The sequence below is a fragment of the Bicyclus anynana genome, chromosome 11, assembly GCF_947172395.1.
Source record: "Bicyclus anynana chromosome 11, ilBicAnyn1.1, whole genome shotgun sequence".
In the NCBI taxonomy this organism is placed as follows: domain Eukaryota; kingdom Metazoa; phylum Arthropoda; class Insecta; order Lepidoptera; family Nymphalidae; genus Bicyclus; species Bicyclus anynana.
In genome coordinates, this window is record NC_069093.1 from 3,488,502 (window position 1) to 3,506,924 (window position 18,423).

An 18,423-nucleotide genomic window follows, 5' to 3' on the forward strand; every position below is an offset into this window, starting at 1 on the left:
TACAAAATCTAGGAAAACAATGAACTAAATCAAAGGAAACCTTAACACAGTTAAATTAGCTTCTTTCATTTGACATATTAGACAACTAAATAACTGATGAGGGTATATAAATAACATTACTTGAATGTTTATATCTGGCAACCCCACAGTTGCAGCAGAAAGCTAGCAACCTTTACTTTTTCAATTCTTTTGGGTATGGGTAACTAGTGTACAATTATTTTTAATTGACCAATTAAAGAAGGAGATTAAATAAATTAAAAGAAAAATCACTTAATACTTACTATTCAGCTGAAATTTAACTAGGCAACCTATGTGCAATGTGTCCTAATCCTAATGAAATAACAGATAAGTGTATATATTTATTATGATGGATTTCATACTAATTAGTCTGCTACTATAGCGATAAAATTACTTTTTCTGTCACTGTGAACTTTCTCTGAAATATCAATAAAAATGTTCCCGCATTTAATCATTACCTAGTTTTTCTTGAAGAGATCTTTTTCAGCGTAAAGGCCATCTTTTGTGCAAGGCTTATTGTTTGTTTTTTACTTGCCTCTGTGAATATTTTTACTGCTCAGTAAAAAGTGTTGAGTATTGTTATGTAAAACTCCTTCTTTAGTCTGTATCATGAATTGTGTCTAACTAGGAATTATTTTACACTAACCAATGCCCCACGGTTCTTCCCATGTATTTCTTGATGTTTTGGGATTATATGAATAAAATATAGCCTGTGATACCCACAAATAATGTGGCTGTCTGTCTGTCATTGGTATAAGAAGTTTCATTATCAGCTTATTTAAACAACCCACTAAAGGCAACCCCTTTTTTTTATTCTTTACAAGTTAGCCCTTGACTACAATCTCACCTGATGGTAAGTGATGATGCAGTCCAAGATGGAAGCGGGCTAACTTGTTAGGAGGAGGATGAAAATCCACACTACTTTCTAGACAGCATCGTACCGGAACTCTAAATCGCTTGGCGGTACGTCTTTGCCAGTAGGGTGGTAACTAGCCACGGCCGAAGCCTCCCACCAGCCAGACCTGGACAAACTAAGAAAATCTCAATCTGCCCAGCCGGGGATCGAACCCAGGACCTCCGTTTTGTAATACCACTGTGCCACGGAGGCCCTCCTTATAGTTATAGGATATCTTCTATGATTATGGAACTTAGACCTACCACACTACTCTAAAGGGGGTTGGTGGGATTGAAGGTTATGGTTGCTGATCAAATTACAAGCACATAATATCTATGCCTGAACTATGCAAGACATCAACGTAGAATGTGATCCTTACATACTTTGCTGCAGTTCATTTCATGTAGGATGGTGTGGATGACAGTTCGTTTCACTGTTGAAAGTTTGCTGTGATTCACGATAATATTACATATTATAAACGTCATATAGGCGACTGTCACTGTACCCATGCTATCTGAAAAACACTTTAGGGAGGGTCATCTGAATTATGAAACATAAAAAAAAATATTTGTTTGTCCACAGATGCGTGTATGGAAGTGGGTGTACCTCTAAACAACTGGTCCTCAGGCGTCGCTTGCTGTCCGAACTGCAGGCATGAGCTCAGGGTATCGCTGGCCTGTGCGAAGGCCCACTCTCACTCTATGACCCCCGCGACACCACCGTTCAGCCTGCAGCCTGCATACTTGCCTCACTCTCCGTACACCATTCCTTCGTCACCTGTATTACCAGCGCCATACAACGATGAACTGAGGAGGTTAGCGGACACGTTACGAGCGTTGAGGCTATCCGGCTGGTACTATGGGAATTTGGATTGGCAGGTTTGTGCATTTCTTGGTTTCATTTTAGATTTAATGTTAAATGAACTAGAAACATAACTTGGAAGGCTAGAAAAAGTTTTTTGGTCTCTTATTGCATGTGTTATTAACTAAGTTCTTAGGATGGATTCCTACATCTAGTCAATTGAGGAATTTATACTTTTTAAATTGGCTCTGGTCTAAGGTCGCGCGTAACTATATACGTACCATTGTTTTAAACATTCTACTTTCAATGCCGCTTTTACTCTTATTAATGCAATTCATATTTAATGTCATATTTTTTTTTGTGCTTTTTATAATCTTTCATGCATAGTTGGAATCTGCCTCATGCATCCTAGTAGAGTCAAATCACTTAACCTCTATAAGTTACGAGTAGTAAGATGGCGAATTCGTACGTAACACTCTCGATGGTCCACGGGGGGCTGGTGGCGGGTAGCGATGACAGATTTCCTACCCCGTCGCCCACATATCATGGGAGTGTTATCAAAAACTTTACCAAGCTATAACTTCTAACACTTCAGTATAAAAATAATACATTCCATATAATGATGACGATGTTCAAAACTTGCTACGTAATGCTATTTCAACTGCGTAGGCGTTTAGCACATACTGTGTGTACCTCCTGACCTATATTTAGCTCAATATCGCATACAGTCAAACCAAGCGTGTGCGAAATATTCGTGCATCTTTTGACTAACATACCTTTAAAATTCAAACCCTCAGAAATGTAAAAAAATGTAATTTAAGCACTTACAATCTTAGGATACTATAACTTTTAATATTCGTTGACGAGTATTGTATCCAAAGATTGTCCAAAAATAAAACATAATCTGCTCCGTAGATAGAGAATTGATAGACAACTAATCGACGAGCTGTTGTAAAAGTCAAGTCAAGACATAAGATTTCGACATACACTACACTGAACTAGTTTTTCAGCAATATATTATTTGGTGGTTATTTAAAACTACACAGCCCTCGGTTTCACATGCATAGTTCCCGATCCCGCGTAAATAAAAGCCTATGACACTCGCAAATAACGTGGCTTTATAGTGGTAAAAAAATTCGAAAATCGGTTCTGTAGATACAGAAATTCCCCCTACAGTACCACAAACTTTACCTCTTTTAATGTTAGTATAGATTACTCATTTCATTATTATCGCAATGTGATGAATTCTATCTATCTATTAACTTCTCTATCTACGGTCTGTTCCTTAAAGTCATTGGACTTGACTCGATAGACGTCACAGTTGGCGATATTACGTCACATAATGTTTGTAAAGCTTGCCGTATCTTATTTGTCTATGTCATCGCATTGCAGGGTGCACGGAGTTTACTCAAGGAGACTAAAGTGGGCGCCTACGTGATCAGAGACTCTGGCGACAGGAACTTCATATTCTCACTGTCAGTGCAAACTGACAAGGGCCCCACGTCTGTGAGACTACACTATGAACAGGGATTCTTTAGGTGAGGCATTTTTTTTAAATTTATTTTTACTAACGGCAAAGACCTCCCGTCGAGCGATTTAGCGTTCTGGTACGAGCTCGTGTTGAAACCGAAGAGGGTTGTGGATTTTCATCCTCCTCCTAACAAGTTAGCCCGCTTCCATCTTAGACTGCATCATCACTTACTATAAACAGGCCTAAAACTTGAATAAATCCCTACAAGTGACCGTGACAGAGAACGATCCAAGATGACGTCATTTCGGTGGAAGATCTATGTTACATGATCGCAAAAACGAAAAATCGCTGCAATTTGTTGTCGTGACTGTGATTTTAAAGCATTCACCGAGTTACATAATGGCCCTGCAGGTGAGGAGACTGTAGTCAAGGGCTAACTTGTAAAGAATAAATTAAAAAAAACCCACATAGTTCCCGTTACCGTGGGAGTACAGGGATAATATAATATAGTTTATGTTACTCCTTATTACAGCAACTGGCAGATCAGTGAGTCCCGTCAAAATCGGTCTAGTCGTTTCAGAGATTAGCCGGAACAAACAGATAACAAACATTTTAATTTGACAAACAGGAGGGCTACTATCAACTTTATCCTAGCGATCCAAATCCGACGCTATTCAACTTCGGTGCCTATATTGAATCGTTTTTAATTCGTACCATGACATCTCCTAAACTGAATAGCATTTGAATCGTCTATATTGAATGAATGATCGACATTTGTCTCTGATCTGCGGTTGAATAGCAATATGTTTGAGAGAGACAACGCTACAAAAAGTTAAAAGAAAAGCGCGAACTTTGAATTTATTTTGGTTTTAACTTTAAATTGTTAGTTTATCTTAAATATTATAGTTAAATTACTTAACAAACAATGTATGCTGTTAGTATAATATTAGTTACGATTTATTACGCAGTGTAGGTGGACAAACATAAGTACCTACCTACCACTTCAATACAAGAATTTTAAGTGGTATTTTTTTTAGAGAAACACGAGACTTAGAGGTAGTTCGCAACATCTATGTTTACACTTCTCAAGCCAGAACATTTGGCTTCAAATGACCCTAATATTTTGTCAAAAAGTTGTTTAAATATATTATTTTATGAAACTTTTGTCTGGCACAGAAAGCACAATGTACCTATTTTTTATTAATACACTGCACTTACCTGCTGCACGCATTGCATTTTAATTACTTTACTAAATACACTGCATCACATTACGCACTTTTTTGTTTACGCATATACGGCATATAAAATTAGCACCATTTCTATAGACATCCACTTTAAATCAAACAAAGGATCCTTTTGTTCCCAAATAAAGCGTCGTCTTTGTTTACGCGTACTTACTATTTATTTCACTATCGTTTTTCATAAAATCGAAAAGTATTATTTATCAAACATCACTACAAGCTTCCAGAAATTATTTATGTACTAATACTAATACTATTTTTTTAATTTTTAATCAATTATAAGTAAAATACGTGAAAACGATTCAGTTCCAGCCACAATATAAGTAACTTTATTTGGTCGGCTCAGTTTGACAGCTTAACGATTCAGTTTAGGTTACAAGATGACTTCATAGTACGAGAAGGCGTATGAATGGATTCCGTTAGCGACTCAGTTTAGGTTATTTTTCGGTACAGCGTCAATTGGTCGGATATAGGACTTCGTGGTACGAAAAATCGAAGCAGTTCAGTTTAGGTCTGCAGTTGAGTCGCTATTATAGTTGATGGTAGGTATGCAGACACTTCAACTTTATTTATTTGCATAGATCAAGTGATAGTCTTCATTATGTAACTATTATAATAGGTATAAAAAAGATTATATCCTGTAAATACCTATGTATAATAAATAAAAAATCGCAACTTTCAGGTTACTGTTTTTATATCTCAAAAATTTGGATGTCATTCATAAAAATAGATCAAAATTCATTTATTTCAATTAAGTTAAGTTTTAGGCTTATTATATGTACCTATATGTATATATATTATGTACCTATTCTCAAAATGACATAACATCATATACGAGTATTATGTGTTAGTCATTTAGTAAGTAGGTATGTGATTCACTTTAGTCGCGCGTATTGGGACAGTCACATGTTCTGTGACGTCACATTGTGACGTTTAACTTAGTACCACTTATTCACATGTGATTGTTATACAATCCAGTGACGTAGTGATTAGGGCAAATTTTCAGACAGCTTCCTACTAACTCACACTTCGCCAATAAAGCATTCCTTACTACATTCACTTCACTTAATTAGAGATATATTAGGACAGTGTATAGTCTGGCAAGCTCGTTGATGACACTCCCATGATATGCGCGCGACGGGAGGAAAGACTGCGCGGGTGTGAAATTTTGCGTGCGCGGAAGTGAGGTGCATCAGTCGTGGGTTTTTCATTCATCGCTACACGCCCCCATTGGACCATTGGAAGTGTTACGAACGAAGTTGCCAAGCTATACAAACACTTCACTTTATCTATACTAATATAATAAAGTTAAAGAGTTTGTTTGATTGAACGCGCTAATGAACTACTCTAGGTCCGATTTGACATAGCGGTCAAATTGAGAACCTCCTCCTTTTTGAAGTCGGTTTAAAAATAAATAAAAAACTACGAACTTGTCTATTAAATAGCAGCTACAATACCAAAAATAGATTCACATGGTACCTATGCCTACAGCTAACCACGTTTCTTTTCTTCAGGCTGTATTGTTATACTAGCAGACGGCGCGTGGTTTCACCCGCGTGGTTCTCGTTCCCGCAGGAATACGGGGATAAAATATAGCCTATAGCACTCGGAAATAGTGTAACTTCCCAATAGTGAAAGAATTTTTCAAATCGGTCTCCAGAGCCTATTCAAAACATACAAACAATCAATCAAATTTTTCCTCTTTATAGTATGAGTATAGAAAAGCATTGGTATGGGTCGAAGCTCTATATTTTCCTCATTTATCAGGAATAAGGTATTGTAGCCATGAATTATCCTGAGGTGACGTAATAATTGTTCATGAATAAATTGCCTAACACTATTCACTGTAACTCCAAGAATCAGTTCAGTTACTACTTCTATGAATTTGTAAGCGTTGAATTATATTATTAAAAAAGCCGAGTTTTTATAATTTATTTCTTGAAATCATTTAAATATTAGTTTTAGGCAGAATGAGAATACTATTAGCAGGATAAATAATCCAAGAGATAACTAGATAATTTTGTCTAAATGGCGTTCTCTCATTACGATGGGATGTACCTAATTGAGTACAATAGGGGCCTACAGGTCTGATCACGGAGTCGGAAATGGAATTACTAAACAAAACAAGATAAACCCATCTTTTTTTTGACTAGAGTTTGACCAACGAAAGTAGAGACTGAAATCGCCCTTTTTCTTTATTCTTTTCAGTAGGGAAAAGGCAAAGGTATTACACCGTACAGCTTTTCAGTCTCTACTTTCACTAGCCAAACACCTCAACTTAATAAACCAATGAGTTATAAAAATACAGATCCCGGAATACGATTGATACACAAGTTATATTTCGAATAGAGACGAATCGTTCGAAATTTGAATTAAGGTTTTAGTATCGTGGCATTTGTATGTTTCGTCTATAATTCAATTTAAAAAAAAAAGAAGTTAAACCTGTTTCGTCATAAAGACTATATAAAAAGTTCCTGTATGCGGATAATACTAGTTTTTTTTTTAAATATAATTTAGTGTGCGTTCGTTATCCATATAAGCAGCTATCTTTTGTAGAGTTATTTACATTTTTGTTATCTTATCGCGCGGGTTATAATACTCCTCGCGTAGATAAACAATCTTGGCGCCCTCCAATTTATTCCCGCTACTGTTTAGTAACGAGCCGTGATAGCCCAGTGGATATGACCCCTGCCTCCGAATCCGGAGGGTGTGGGTTCGAATCCGGTCCGGGGGATGCACCTCCAACTTTTCAGTTGTGTGCATTTTAAGAAATTAAATATCACGTGTCTCAATCGGTGAAGGAAAACATCGTGAGGAAACCTGCATACCAGAGAATTATCTTAATTCTCTGCGTGTGTGAAGTCTGCCAATCCGCATTGGGCTAGCGTGGTGGACTATTGGCCTAACCCCTCTCTTTCTGAGAGGAGACTCGAGCTCAGCAGTGAGCCGAATATGGGTTGATGACGACGACTGTTTAGCATCGCAAGGAAAACCACTCAAAAAGGAAAAAATAACTCATAAAGGAAAAGATAACTCAAAAAGGAAAAGATTACTCAAAAAGGAAAAGATAACTCAACAAAAAGGAAAATATTTTCATTGGAGATATCTAAGCTTGGAGAAAATTTGCATTTGTGTCATTGTTTTTTTTTTTTAATTTGTAGGTTATAAAATCAAAATTCACTTATTTCAAGTATGCTTACTTTAGTAACGTTAAATTTGTTTGTAGTGTTTAGTAGTAAGTAGTTACTTAAGTAAAGAGTAAAGTTGTATCCATGACCTTATATTTAGTTTTCCGTAGTTAGTACCTATTGCGTTACTTATTCATTCTTCTTCTGGAGATGATATCGGATCATCTCTTGTCCAAATACCTTGTTAAGTGTATTTTGGAGTTTGATCACTCCATAGCTTTATGACTTTACTTAAAGTCATTATTTTATAGTACAAAGTAATAACTATAAAAAAACATTTATTGTCGATTCAAAATTAACTATCATGTTTTCCCCTCTAATGTTAATACTGCGAGTTTGTTTTTTTTTTTTTTTTTTTTTTTATTTTTTACAAGTTGGCCCTTGACTACAATCTCAGCTGGTAAGTGATGATGCAGTCTAAGATGGAAGCGGGCTAACTTGTTAGGAGGATGAAAATCCACACCCCTTTCGGTTTCTACACGGCATCGTACCGGAACGCTAAATCGCTTGGCGGTTCGTCTTTGCCGGTAGGGTGGTAACTAGCCACGGCCGAAGCCTCCCACCAGCCAGAACTGGACAAATTAAGAAAATCTCAATCTGCCCAGCCGGGGATCGAACCCAGGACCTCCGTCTTGTAAATCCACCGCGCATACCACTGCGCCACGGAGGTCGTCAATTGTTTGCCTGTATGTTAATTTTTCGCGCTGAAACTCCTATATTGCTTTGACTGAAATATGGAAATGGAGATATATATACCCTGGATTAACAAATAGGCTACTTAATGGAAACGATATATTTTTATTTGTCTTTAAATACATGTCACTTCAAATCTCCTGATAATATGTGTAATCGCAAAGGAAATCCCAATTCTATACCTATACCATTATCTTATTTTGGAAAGTCCATAGTGCATACTTACGAGTACTTAAGTCTGGTGTAATACTATGGTTTTACCGATTAGGAGATTCTATGTAACAAATGTCATCCGGTGCTTACTAGTGGATATCATACAGTAGGTAGATGTCAATTGATTTGATGTTTATTTTAATAAGGTTGATAATAAAGACCAAAATAGTGAATAGGCCAACTGGTTAGGTTTTAAAACTGAACGTGTGTACCATAGTAATGATTACGTAAAACATGCTATAGCTTGGCAAATTCGTTCGTAACACTCCCTATGGTCCGCGGGGGCCGGGAGTGGGGTAACGATGCCCCGCGCGTCCTTCCCCTCCCGTCGCCCGCATATCATGAGAGTGTCATCAGTAAACTTGTCAAGCTACAGTTCTTATGCACTGAATGTAGACGGAGGCGTGTCACCCTTCCTAGTAGTGTGGTTTTCCTGCGCTAAATTACTTGGTACAACATAACCGCAACACATGTACTGTATTGTATCATGTTTTGAAGTTTAGGTTTTATAAGAAAACGCTTGTGGTTTTACTGCATAACATTTATTTTAGTTCTGGACTGGTATAGATTCGCATAATTCCATGCCATAATAATCTTAGCTTTTGGCTGGTGGGTGGCTTCGGCTCTGGCTAGTTACCACCCCTACCGGCAAGATGTCGTGTAGAAACCGGAAGGGGTGTTGATATCTTAGATTGCATCATCACTTACCATTAGGTGAGATTGTAAAGAAAAAAAAGTTTCACTATTCCAAGTGCTGGGCAGTTGCCTCAAACCCCAGTCTTTTCATCCATGCGTATTGTATCACTGTATCCACTTTTACTAAAGGTTTTTAGTTGGAAGAGAAGGAAGGATATTAAATCTTGTTTTGAAAAAAAATTGTGTTGCCAAAAACATTCAATTTCCTTTTCAATGTAGTTTTGTTAGTGTAGTTTTGTTTCCTTATTTATGGTTATCATCAGATTTGTAAATTGACGATCGACTTTTACAATGCCTCAATTTATTATTATCAGATACATAATCTGAAAATTCTCATAATATTTTCCATGTGTGCGTATGATTATTATTTTTCAAATATTTTCCTTAACGTGTTATTTACCGAACATTTTATTTGTACGTATATGGAATATTATGTACTTTTTTCGGTAAAAAAAAAGTACCTACATAATATATTTTAGGCATATGTGTGTGTTTCTAAAGTTTGAATTAATTGCAGACAGTTTTTTAGGGGTTACAGTATTGTATGATTTTTTCAGAAAATCAACTGTTGAGTTTCTTGCCGGCTCTTCTCCGGTGGTAGAGTCTTTACGTTTCAAAAGTAAACTAAGCCTAATTGAAATAAATGAATTTTGAATGGTTCCGCACATATGTACTGTACGTATAAAACGCAGCCCTTATTTAATCATTATATCAGAGAGATTATCATCTGTCATCTGAATAAGGATTAGGTTTTTCGAGTATTCGAAAGGCATTGGGCGTATTTTTTTTTGATTTTCGTGTTAGTTTATAGTCTTTAATGACTTTTAGTTATTTTAATTCATCATTATCAAACCACAGTCGGCTCACTGTTGAGCTCGATTCTCCTCTCAGAATGAGAGGGGTTAGGCCAAGGATTGGCAGACTTCACACACGCAGAGAATTAAGAAAATTCCCTGATATGCAGGTTTCCTCACGATGTTTTCCTTCACCGTTTGAGACACGTGATATTTAATTTCTTAAAATGCACACAACTGCAAAGTTGGAGGTGCATGCCCCGGACTGGATTTGAACCCACACCCTCCGGAATCGGAGGCAGAGGTCACATCCACTGAGCTATCACGGCTCTCGGCATTAATATTTTAATTATTAGTTGTTAACAGAACAAATTGTAACGGTCGTTTTCTTTCTTTCCAGGTTAGACTGTGATCGACCGCTCGCGAGGTATATGCCACGCTTCCGATGCGTGGTAGAGCTAGTCCAGCATTACACCCGGGTGGGTGAGCGCGGGCCTGCTGGAACTGTCTGGGTCGACCGGGAAGGATGTCCTCACTCCCCCGTCCTCCTCAGGAATCCGTTGAGGCAATCTCCACCTACCCTCATGCACATGGCTCGCCTGGCGGTCCACCGGGCTCTGGACTCCAACCCCCTGACCCCCAAGCTGTGGTGTGCCCCCAAACATAGGTTACTGCCCCTACCCCCAACGCTTGTAGACTATCTCGGAGAGTACCCCTACTCGATCTAACATGAGGATCTGTATTTTAGTCCGCTAATGTAGTTCAATTGTGTCTTAGGAACTAAATATTTAGACATTGAAATTGAGCAGAATATTGAGACAGAGCAGCGTTAAAACATAGTGTAATTAAAAAAAAAACATGACTGAATAAAATGTTACACATGATGCTAAAGATTTAGAAAAAAAATATGCATAAAATTTTTTTGACAGTAACACTACTGTTATTATAATTACACAATTATAATATAATTAGACAAAAATGATATTTGACAGTTTCATCTTGTGTACATATGTAGTAAAATTAATGTTTTTACATTCTTGTAATTTTTCTGCTTCAGTGTCTCGTCTTCAAGATAGACAGCTGTATAAGCACATAGTGAAGATATTAGGGTATTAGACAAAATATTTAGCCCCTCTATATACCATTGTACGGAATTAGACAATTGGCTTAAGACAAACAAAACATTTAGAGTGCTGGTGTCTTCACAGTATAGGGTGTGACCACACATGTACGGTTTTGCAAAATGATAAAACATGTCAAAGAGTTACTGTTACTGGGCATTAAAAAACAAATTTAAAGGAGATGGTCCAAAATTGTATGGAGCCCAGGATCAGTCATTGTACCGTAGCGGAAATAAAAAACCTTTTAAACTATTTTCGATTATATAAATCTTTACTTTAATTCTTTCGAAATAATATTCATTCTCTCCCAAGAAATGCAACAATAATATGGGTAATAATGGCGGATTGTTGACGTTTTCAATGCAATAGTCGACTTGACGTTTGCTGACAATTGTCATGCCATAGTTGCTATATGGGCGCCATCTTGATTTATCTTGAAAACCTGGGTTTTAATTTTAATTATTTCTTTTTATTTAGTTATTTATTTATATTTTAATAAAATCCTTGTATTTTTTAAATTTTATTGATACGAGGTACAAGAGTGGACCTGAAATGGACCATCTTCTTTCTCATTCAATATATTTGCTGACCGATATGTGTGTTTGCACCCTTATGTGTAGTACAAAAAATTTCGTGTACTTTTTTTTTATTTATAACTGTAAACTAGTACGGGATGCTAGGATTGTAAAGGGCAGGCCCTTATTTTATTAAGTTACTAACAATCGTTTAATTTGTAATAGTTAAATTATAACCACTGTATTATTTATAAGTATTGAATATGGGACTCAACTATTATGGTATTTAGTAAAATGTTTGAAAGCTTTTTCTGTTTTTGGTTAAGTGTGAACACACTGTCTGTATATATAGAAAAGGGATGTATCTAATGCAAGACTGAATTCCTTAAAGAGTGTAATGTGACCGCAGAATCATAGACAAAAGAATATTGTTTGTGGCATTGATGTTATTTGCATAGGTGGAAGGAGGTTGGTTGAGAAATGAGGTTTGACATATCTGGCCAGTACCTTTAAATCTTTATTCCTATTAAAAAAATATTTGTTTGAAGCTATTAATCAATTCCTTATATTATTTATTTACAAATCATTATGTTACCTATTGTATTTTTGACCAGCAAAAAATAAAAGCTTATTTATATAAATAGGCTACAGTAATAAATTCATTTAAGTTTAAATTCACGATTGTCGGCCAGACCATAGACTACTTCGTAATCCTCTTTATTTACATCTTGTTTTAAATATAACATCATTGTCGGTATATGTAAAAATATTTATCAATCTATTCCAGAAAGTCTGTTTGTCTTTGCATGCAGTGGTATATACTTTATAGACTGCGTTTATTTTCATAAAAATGGTTTAAGTTGTTACAAAATGAACTATTAGACTACTTTTCAAATAATCTTCCTTAAGCCGAGTGAATGTCACTGATCATCGAGTCTCTGTACCTTATGTATTATGTACTCAGACCAATTACCTTCTTATTGGACTCATATCGCACTTAAATTCACCAACAAAATTGTCTACTGTTTTTGAGGTGGATGAGGTAAAATAACACATCGAAAATATTTAACACCAATAAATGTGTTTTATTGTATTAAAATTACACACTAGTGTAATTTTAATACAATAAAACAATGATTCTTTAGATGCAATTTGTATATACTCGATAGATCATGATCATGTACTTTTGACAGAGGGGTAAAGCTTAGCGAGGCAAGTCCTACGGTAATTGGTCTGAGGTACACCTCCATAGTCTAACAGACTTCCTGAAGTAGACAAACTGTACTATAAAACTGTATAATTTTTTTTTATATGTGACAAAATATAAAATATGTTGTACAATTTGTATTACACTGTTCGTTTCGTAAATGCCCAATCTTGTCCATTATAGTTAAGGAAGACATCACACTATTTTGTATAGAGCTATATTTTATTTATTTCTCAACTAATATAAATAAATAGGCTTAACATACACAATATTATTTTATTTTGTTCCTATCTAAAGAAAGTCATGCGGGAAAACATTTAAAAACTAGCGGACGCCCGCGACATTGTCCGCGTGAAACTCGATATAAACTTTCAACTACCCCTACCCTATCCCTACCTCTTTTTATTTTTTTTTCTGTCATAAGAATCTTCTGACAATATCAAACACATCAAAAAAATAGATGGAATTTTTGACTTTTGAGATAAAAAATTATTAAAAAATTAGTCTTCTATTTCCAATATTCTGTTGTTTAAAAATAATTGAAGACTATATATCTATACTAATATTATAAAGCTGAAGAGTTTTGTTTGTTTGATTGATTGATTGAACGCGTTAATCTCAGAAACTACTGGTCCGATTTAAAAAAATCTTTCAGTGTTGGATAGCCCATTTATCAAGAAAGGCTACAGGCTATGTATTATCCCCATATTCCTACGGGAACGGGAACCACGCGGGTGAAACCGCGCGGCGTCGGCTAGTTCTAATATAAGGATACATAGTGGTACTAACTTGAGAGTTACTCTAACCAAGGATATCTGAGGAAGCTTTTAATATCGATTTTTTAATAGCTTTAGTAATGAATATACGTACACATTATCAATTTTATTTTGGCTATAAAATCAAAAATGGATAGTACTGATAAAATGTGCCATCAACATTGAAGAAGACTATCCAATTGGTGAATTGAGACTGGGTCAAGGTAATTGGACTGTGGATTGTGGCCTTAAGTACACTTGATATACAAACCAATTCATACGTCTTAATTCACCGTTTATCAAATTGGGCGGTAAATTGCGAGGATTGAATCGTTTGAAAGGTGAAGATGCGTCCAGCTGGGTTATTCGTTAACTTAGATGTCTTTAGGAGGATGAGTCATAATAAGCCTGTGAGCCTACATTCGCATGAGAGATTTTTTAACGGACGGCTAATGGTCAGACTATCGTATTTTTATAAAAGCTGATATCACTACGTTGTAAAAGCTACGGTTTGCCTTCGACCAGCTGGCCTATAAACTAATTTGGTCAATCTACGTTTTGACTTAAGTGCTCTAAGCACTTCTTTCCTATCCCTACCTTACCTTAGTCCTACCCCTAACCCTATACTACGTAGGTAATTTATATTAAAAAGAAATATATAATTTCAGTCTGAATTATTGTTTCATTCAACCATTATAATTAGGGGGATCCCATGAATACCTTATAATAATTATTTATAATAATTATTATTTATAATTATTATTTATAGCCCTGACCACCGGTTGCTTGGACACTCAAATGTCCCGCAGCGGGAGGGTGAATTTTTTTTTTATAAATTTTTAATAATGTTTTGTATTTTATACTTATATTGTTAAAAATTAAAAAAAAAAAGAAGTAATTTTTATTTATAATAATTATTATTTGACGGCCTCCGTGGCGGTGGATTTACAAGACGGAGGTCCTGGGTTCGATCCCCGGCTGGGCAGATTGAGATTTTCTTAATTTGTCCAGGTCTGGCTGGTGGGAGGCTTCGGCCGTGGCTAGTTACCACCCTACCGGCAAAGACGTACCGCCAAGCGATTTAGCGTTCCGGTACGATGCCGTGTAGAAACCGAAAGGGGTGTGGATTTTCATCCTCCTCCTAACAAGTTAGCCCGCTTCCATCTTAGACTGCATCATCACTTACCATCAGGTGAGATTGTAGTCAAGGGCTAACTTGTAAAGAATAAAAAAAAAAAAACCTATTTAAAAACATACCTGAACCAAACCTGAACACATGAAAAATAAATTAAATTAAAATAAACTTAATTTAGTTGGCCAAAATATGAACGTAGAGCACTGGAGACTGAAATCACCAATTCAGAGGGTATTCTCAAAATGATCAAATATTTTTTTTATATAGGTAGTAATGTTTTCACTTTCACTAAAAGCGTTTTTTAACAAACATTATTAGACATTTTTTTTAATTTGCCGGGTGATTTTCTGTCTCAGCCAGACAGACAGAAAAAGGTTTATCTATGCCATAGAGTTCTTAATTGCCTCAAGTTGGTATTTAATCTGTAATGAAATATGGTGGACGGCACAAACGGCTAAAAAGATAGTGGACGGTGATATACTGTCAACTGTCAGTCCTGTCAACTGTCAAGCTCAACGTTCAAAGTCACGTGTCATTGTCAATGTCAAATAAAATAAACTCTAAGAGCGGTCGGCGGCGCATTATTGATTTTATTATTAGTTTCTCATAATCCTAACAACTGAAATAAAAGAAATGTAAGGTGCTAAATCAAATAATATAGCCCAAGTCATGTCAGCAAATGGTAACGGCGGTAACTATGCACCTCTTAAACAAATACTATCGGACTCTGAATCCGAGGACGACAACAAACTAGAAAATGATCTGCACATCAAGGTTTCCGACAGTTGTAACAATTTGGACTACAACAGCGGGCTGCAGTCTTCGAAGAACTACAGCATGAGTGATATGGATGACTATAACACCAACGAGAAAACAGTAGAAAGCACGATGGACAACGTTAGTTTTCTTCAGTCCGATGTCTCGAACAAGATGTCGTTTCCGCGCCGTTGTGCTTTCATAGCATCGATATTCGTGTGTGTTTTTACTGTTATCATATTTCTTTGGGGCGTACCTTGCTCGGATGTCGGCGGGTGTGCCAACAACGACTGGCAAGACAAAACGACGAACTGGGAAATGCCTTACAATGAAATCGAGTTGTCAGGAGCAGTCCAGATAGTCGACGGCGCTATACCGAACACAAAGAACCTCATATTCATATACCGCGGCAATCACATGAAAGAAGAGAAAAATAGCAATGACAATGTGAATGGAGTGCTTTTAATTGTTGGTAACACAGGAAAAGTTGGCTGGTACACAAGAGAGACTAGAATTCCAACTGAAATCAACTGTCACCTCATTGATGTCAATAGAGACAAGCAAAAAGATTGCATTGTATCAGGTTCAGAAGGTTTGTTAGCCGCGTTGAACCCTCTATCTGGCACATACTATTGGTACATTCACAAACAAGGAAAGATTTTTAGTAACATTGCTGCTATAGACTTTCCAATAGTAATGAAGGATATGGACAAAGATAAGGTCAATGACCTCCTCACAGTGGCAACTGTGTACCCAAATAATAATCACAACTCATTGCTTATTATATCCGGAGCTACAGGCAATATAATTGGTGATCCAATGACATTAGATTGTAGCTCTGTGAAACTTTTGACAACAGAATCAGATGAGATTCCATACATTTGTAAGAATGGAACTTCAGAGGCAGTGAGGCAGATATCGTACAACGATTTGTACAGGAAGCTGCTGAAATTGGACCCATCTGTGAATCACTCTGCTCCCATATCTACAGTATCGAAGAGGGTAAACTTAAGTTTGAGAAAGAATATTGGTAACACAAGGGAAATATTTACAAATGGCCCTGGGAAACTAATTGTGGAGAATTTTGGAGAGTGCCCAAACTCTTGCAGAGTTAATTTGAAATTATTACTTGAAAGGAATGGCACTACTAATGTCAGTTGGGAGTATTCTGCTGACTATGTATATGCGATGAGTCCGAGCTCGTTTGCTTTTGCAAACTCTATAAGAGGCTTTGTCTTGAAATTATGACAGTGGAACAGTGCACACCTGGCGAAGGGTGCACTGAAAATTGACGAAGTGAGATACAATATACAAAACCAGAGCCCTAAGAACATGTACGACATCTTCTACTATCAACCGACAATTAATGTTGCTTCAATATCATCATTTATCAAGTATCCGAACTTCACCGCTCACGACATATCAGAAAGGATAGTTCTGGTTTCATTTGATAACATACAAACTTATGTCCATGTTAATGTAAGTCAGACGGACATTGTTCAGATATGTGCGAGAGGTACAGACGAGTCGGCACCTTTGCCTACATGCCAACCAGACTTGAGCTACCAAGAACGGTCGTTGATGATTGCAGACTTGGACGGAGACCAGTCGCATGAACTAATATCCTACTACAGCACATTTCTTCCACCGGAACCTGTGAAGCAGTCAAATCCTTACGACAACTGGCATTTGACGTCTATTGTGAGAGTTATTAGACTTGAATCAGAATTGCCAAAGTTATTTGTCGCTGATAATTAAATTGTAATGATTTGAAATTATCTAAATGTTTTTAGTTTTTAAGCTATATTTGTATTATGCCAAAATGTATGCTTGCTGTATGTAGCTTATCAGTATAGCGAAACCCAGCAGAGCTGTGAACATGACTGCTTGATTGACTAGAAAACTAGAAAAATGGATAGGAATAACAGATTTTGACCACATGACCTGTCCATAGCAAATGCCATTCCCATACATTTTTCTAGTTTTCGAAGCGTTAGCGATTGTGAAAGAGAATCGACATGCCTCTTGGCTAGGGGGCAGACTATCTTCATTGAGCTACTTATAATATTATCATAATCATAACTATGAATAAAACAGCTATGCTGGGCATATTACTAGCTACATTTAACATATCTAGTCATCCAATTTGTCTATTCAAGCATTAAGATGCACAAAAAGTGTATATAAGCTATTTTGTACCCACATCCATCCTATATCATCCATATTAATTGTGTGTAACATTAAGTATTCATATTCTATTTACTATATAATCAATGTACTGTTTTTTTAATCTTATAACTTGTCTGTTAAATATTGCTACTAGTAATAGTTTCATCTATGTTCAAATGTTGATATCATAAATTAAAATCTAATATATTTACTATGAATTAGTTGAATCTCTGTACGTCTTTGTTGTTAAACAGGAAATTTCACTAAAAAAATTATCAATAAAGATTTTTATGCTCGATAACTTGGAATCTGCTTCTAACTTTGTTGATATTATAGAGTTTGACAAGTATGGATCTCTGTTAAAGATTATTATTATTATTATCAAAAATATTTATAAATTGTATTGAAATTGATATATAGAAATTTTTAAACAAATCAATTCTGCAATTCAATGAGATTATTAATATATTTATTTATTTTTTAAAATTTAAAGCATCGTAAATTTTAAAATTAACTTTTTTATCTATTAGCAAATATATTGCTGAGGCTTTTATAAATTCAATAAGGTTAGATGTGCCTTATGGGGGCTGAGTGTTTGTTTTTTTGTAGATATTTTAAATTGAATGTATTCAACTACCATTGTATCCATTTATATAACAAATAAAATATAAATAATGGGAGAAAATAGTTTATCAATATTTATATACCTACCGATTGTAATTTGTATGTCTCTTGAGCCAACCTTGAGTTCAGAT

At 35.9% G+C, this 18,423-nt stretch overlaps 2 protein-coding genes across 5 annotated transcripts in view; both read left to right on the top strand.

Moving 5' to 3' along the window:
* The window catches only part of LOC112055340 (suppressor of cytokine signaling 2), a 66,818-nt gene extending 53,696 nt beyond the window's left edge, over positions 1–13,122 (top strand). For all 4 annotated transcript variants that reach the window (XM_052884159.1, XM_052884158.1, XM_052884160.1 and 1 more), the window contains 3 exons: positions 1,496–1,791; positions 3,107–3,252; positions 10,411–13,122. In XM_052884159.1, the coding sequence (XP_052740119.1) occupies positions 1,504–1,791; positions 3,107–3,252; positions 10,411–10,738 (762 nt within the window). In that variant the 5' untranslated portion in view covers positions 1,496–1,503 and the 3' untranslated portion in view covers positions 10,739–13,122. The remainder of the gene's footprint in view (positions 1–1,495; positions 1,792–3,106; positions 3,253–10,410) is intronic.
* Positions 13,123–15,274: 2,152 nt separating this feature from the next.
* On the top strand, positions 15,275–18,352 carry LOC112055341 (protein FAM234A). The gene is given in 1 exon segment (XM_024095408.2): positions 15,275–18,352. A coding segment is annotated over 1 exon segment (1,845 nt). The 5' UTR covers positions 15,275–15,412; the 3' UTR covers positions 17,258–18,352.
* Positions 18,353–18,423: the final 71 nt, after the last annotated feature.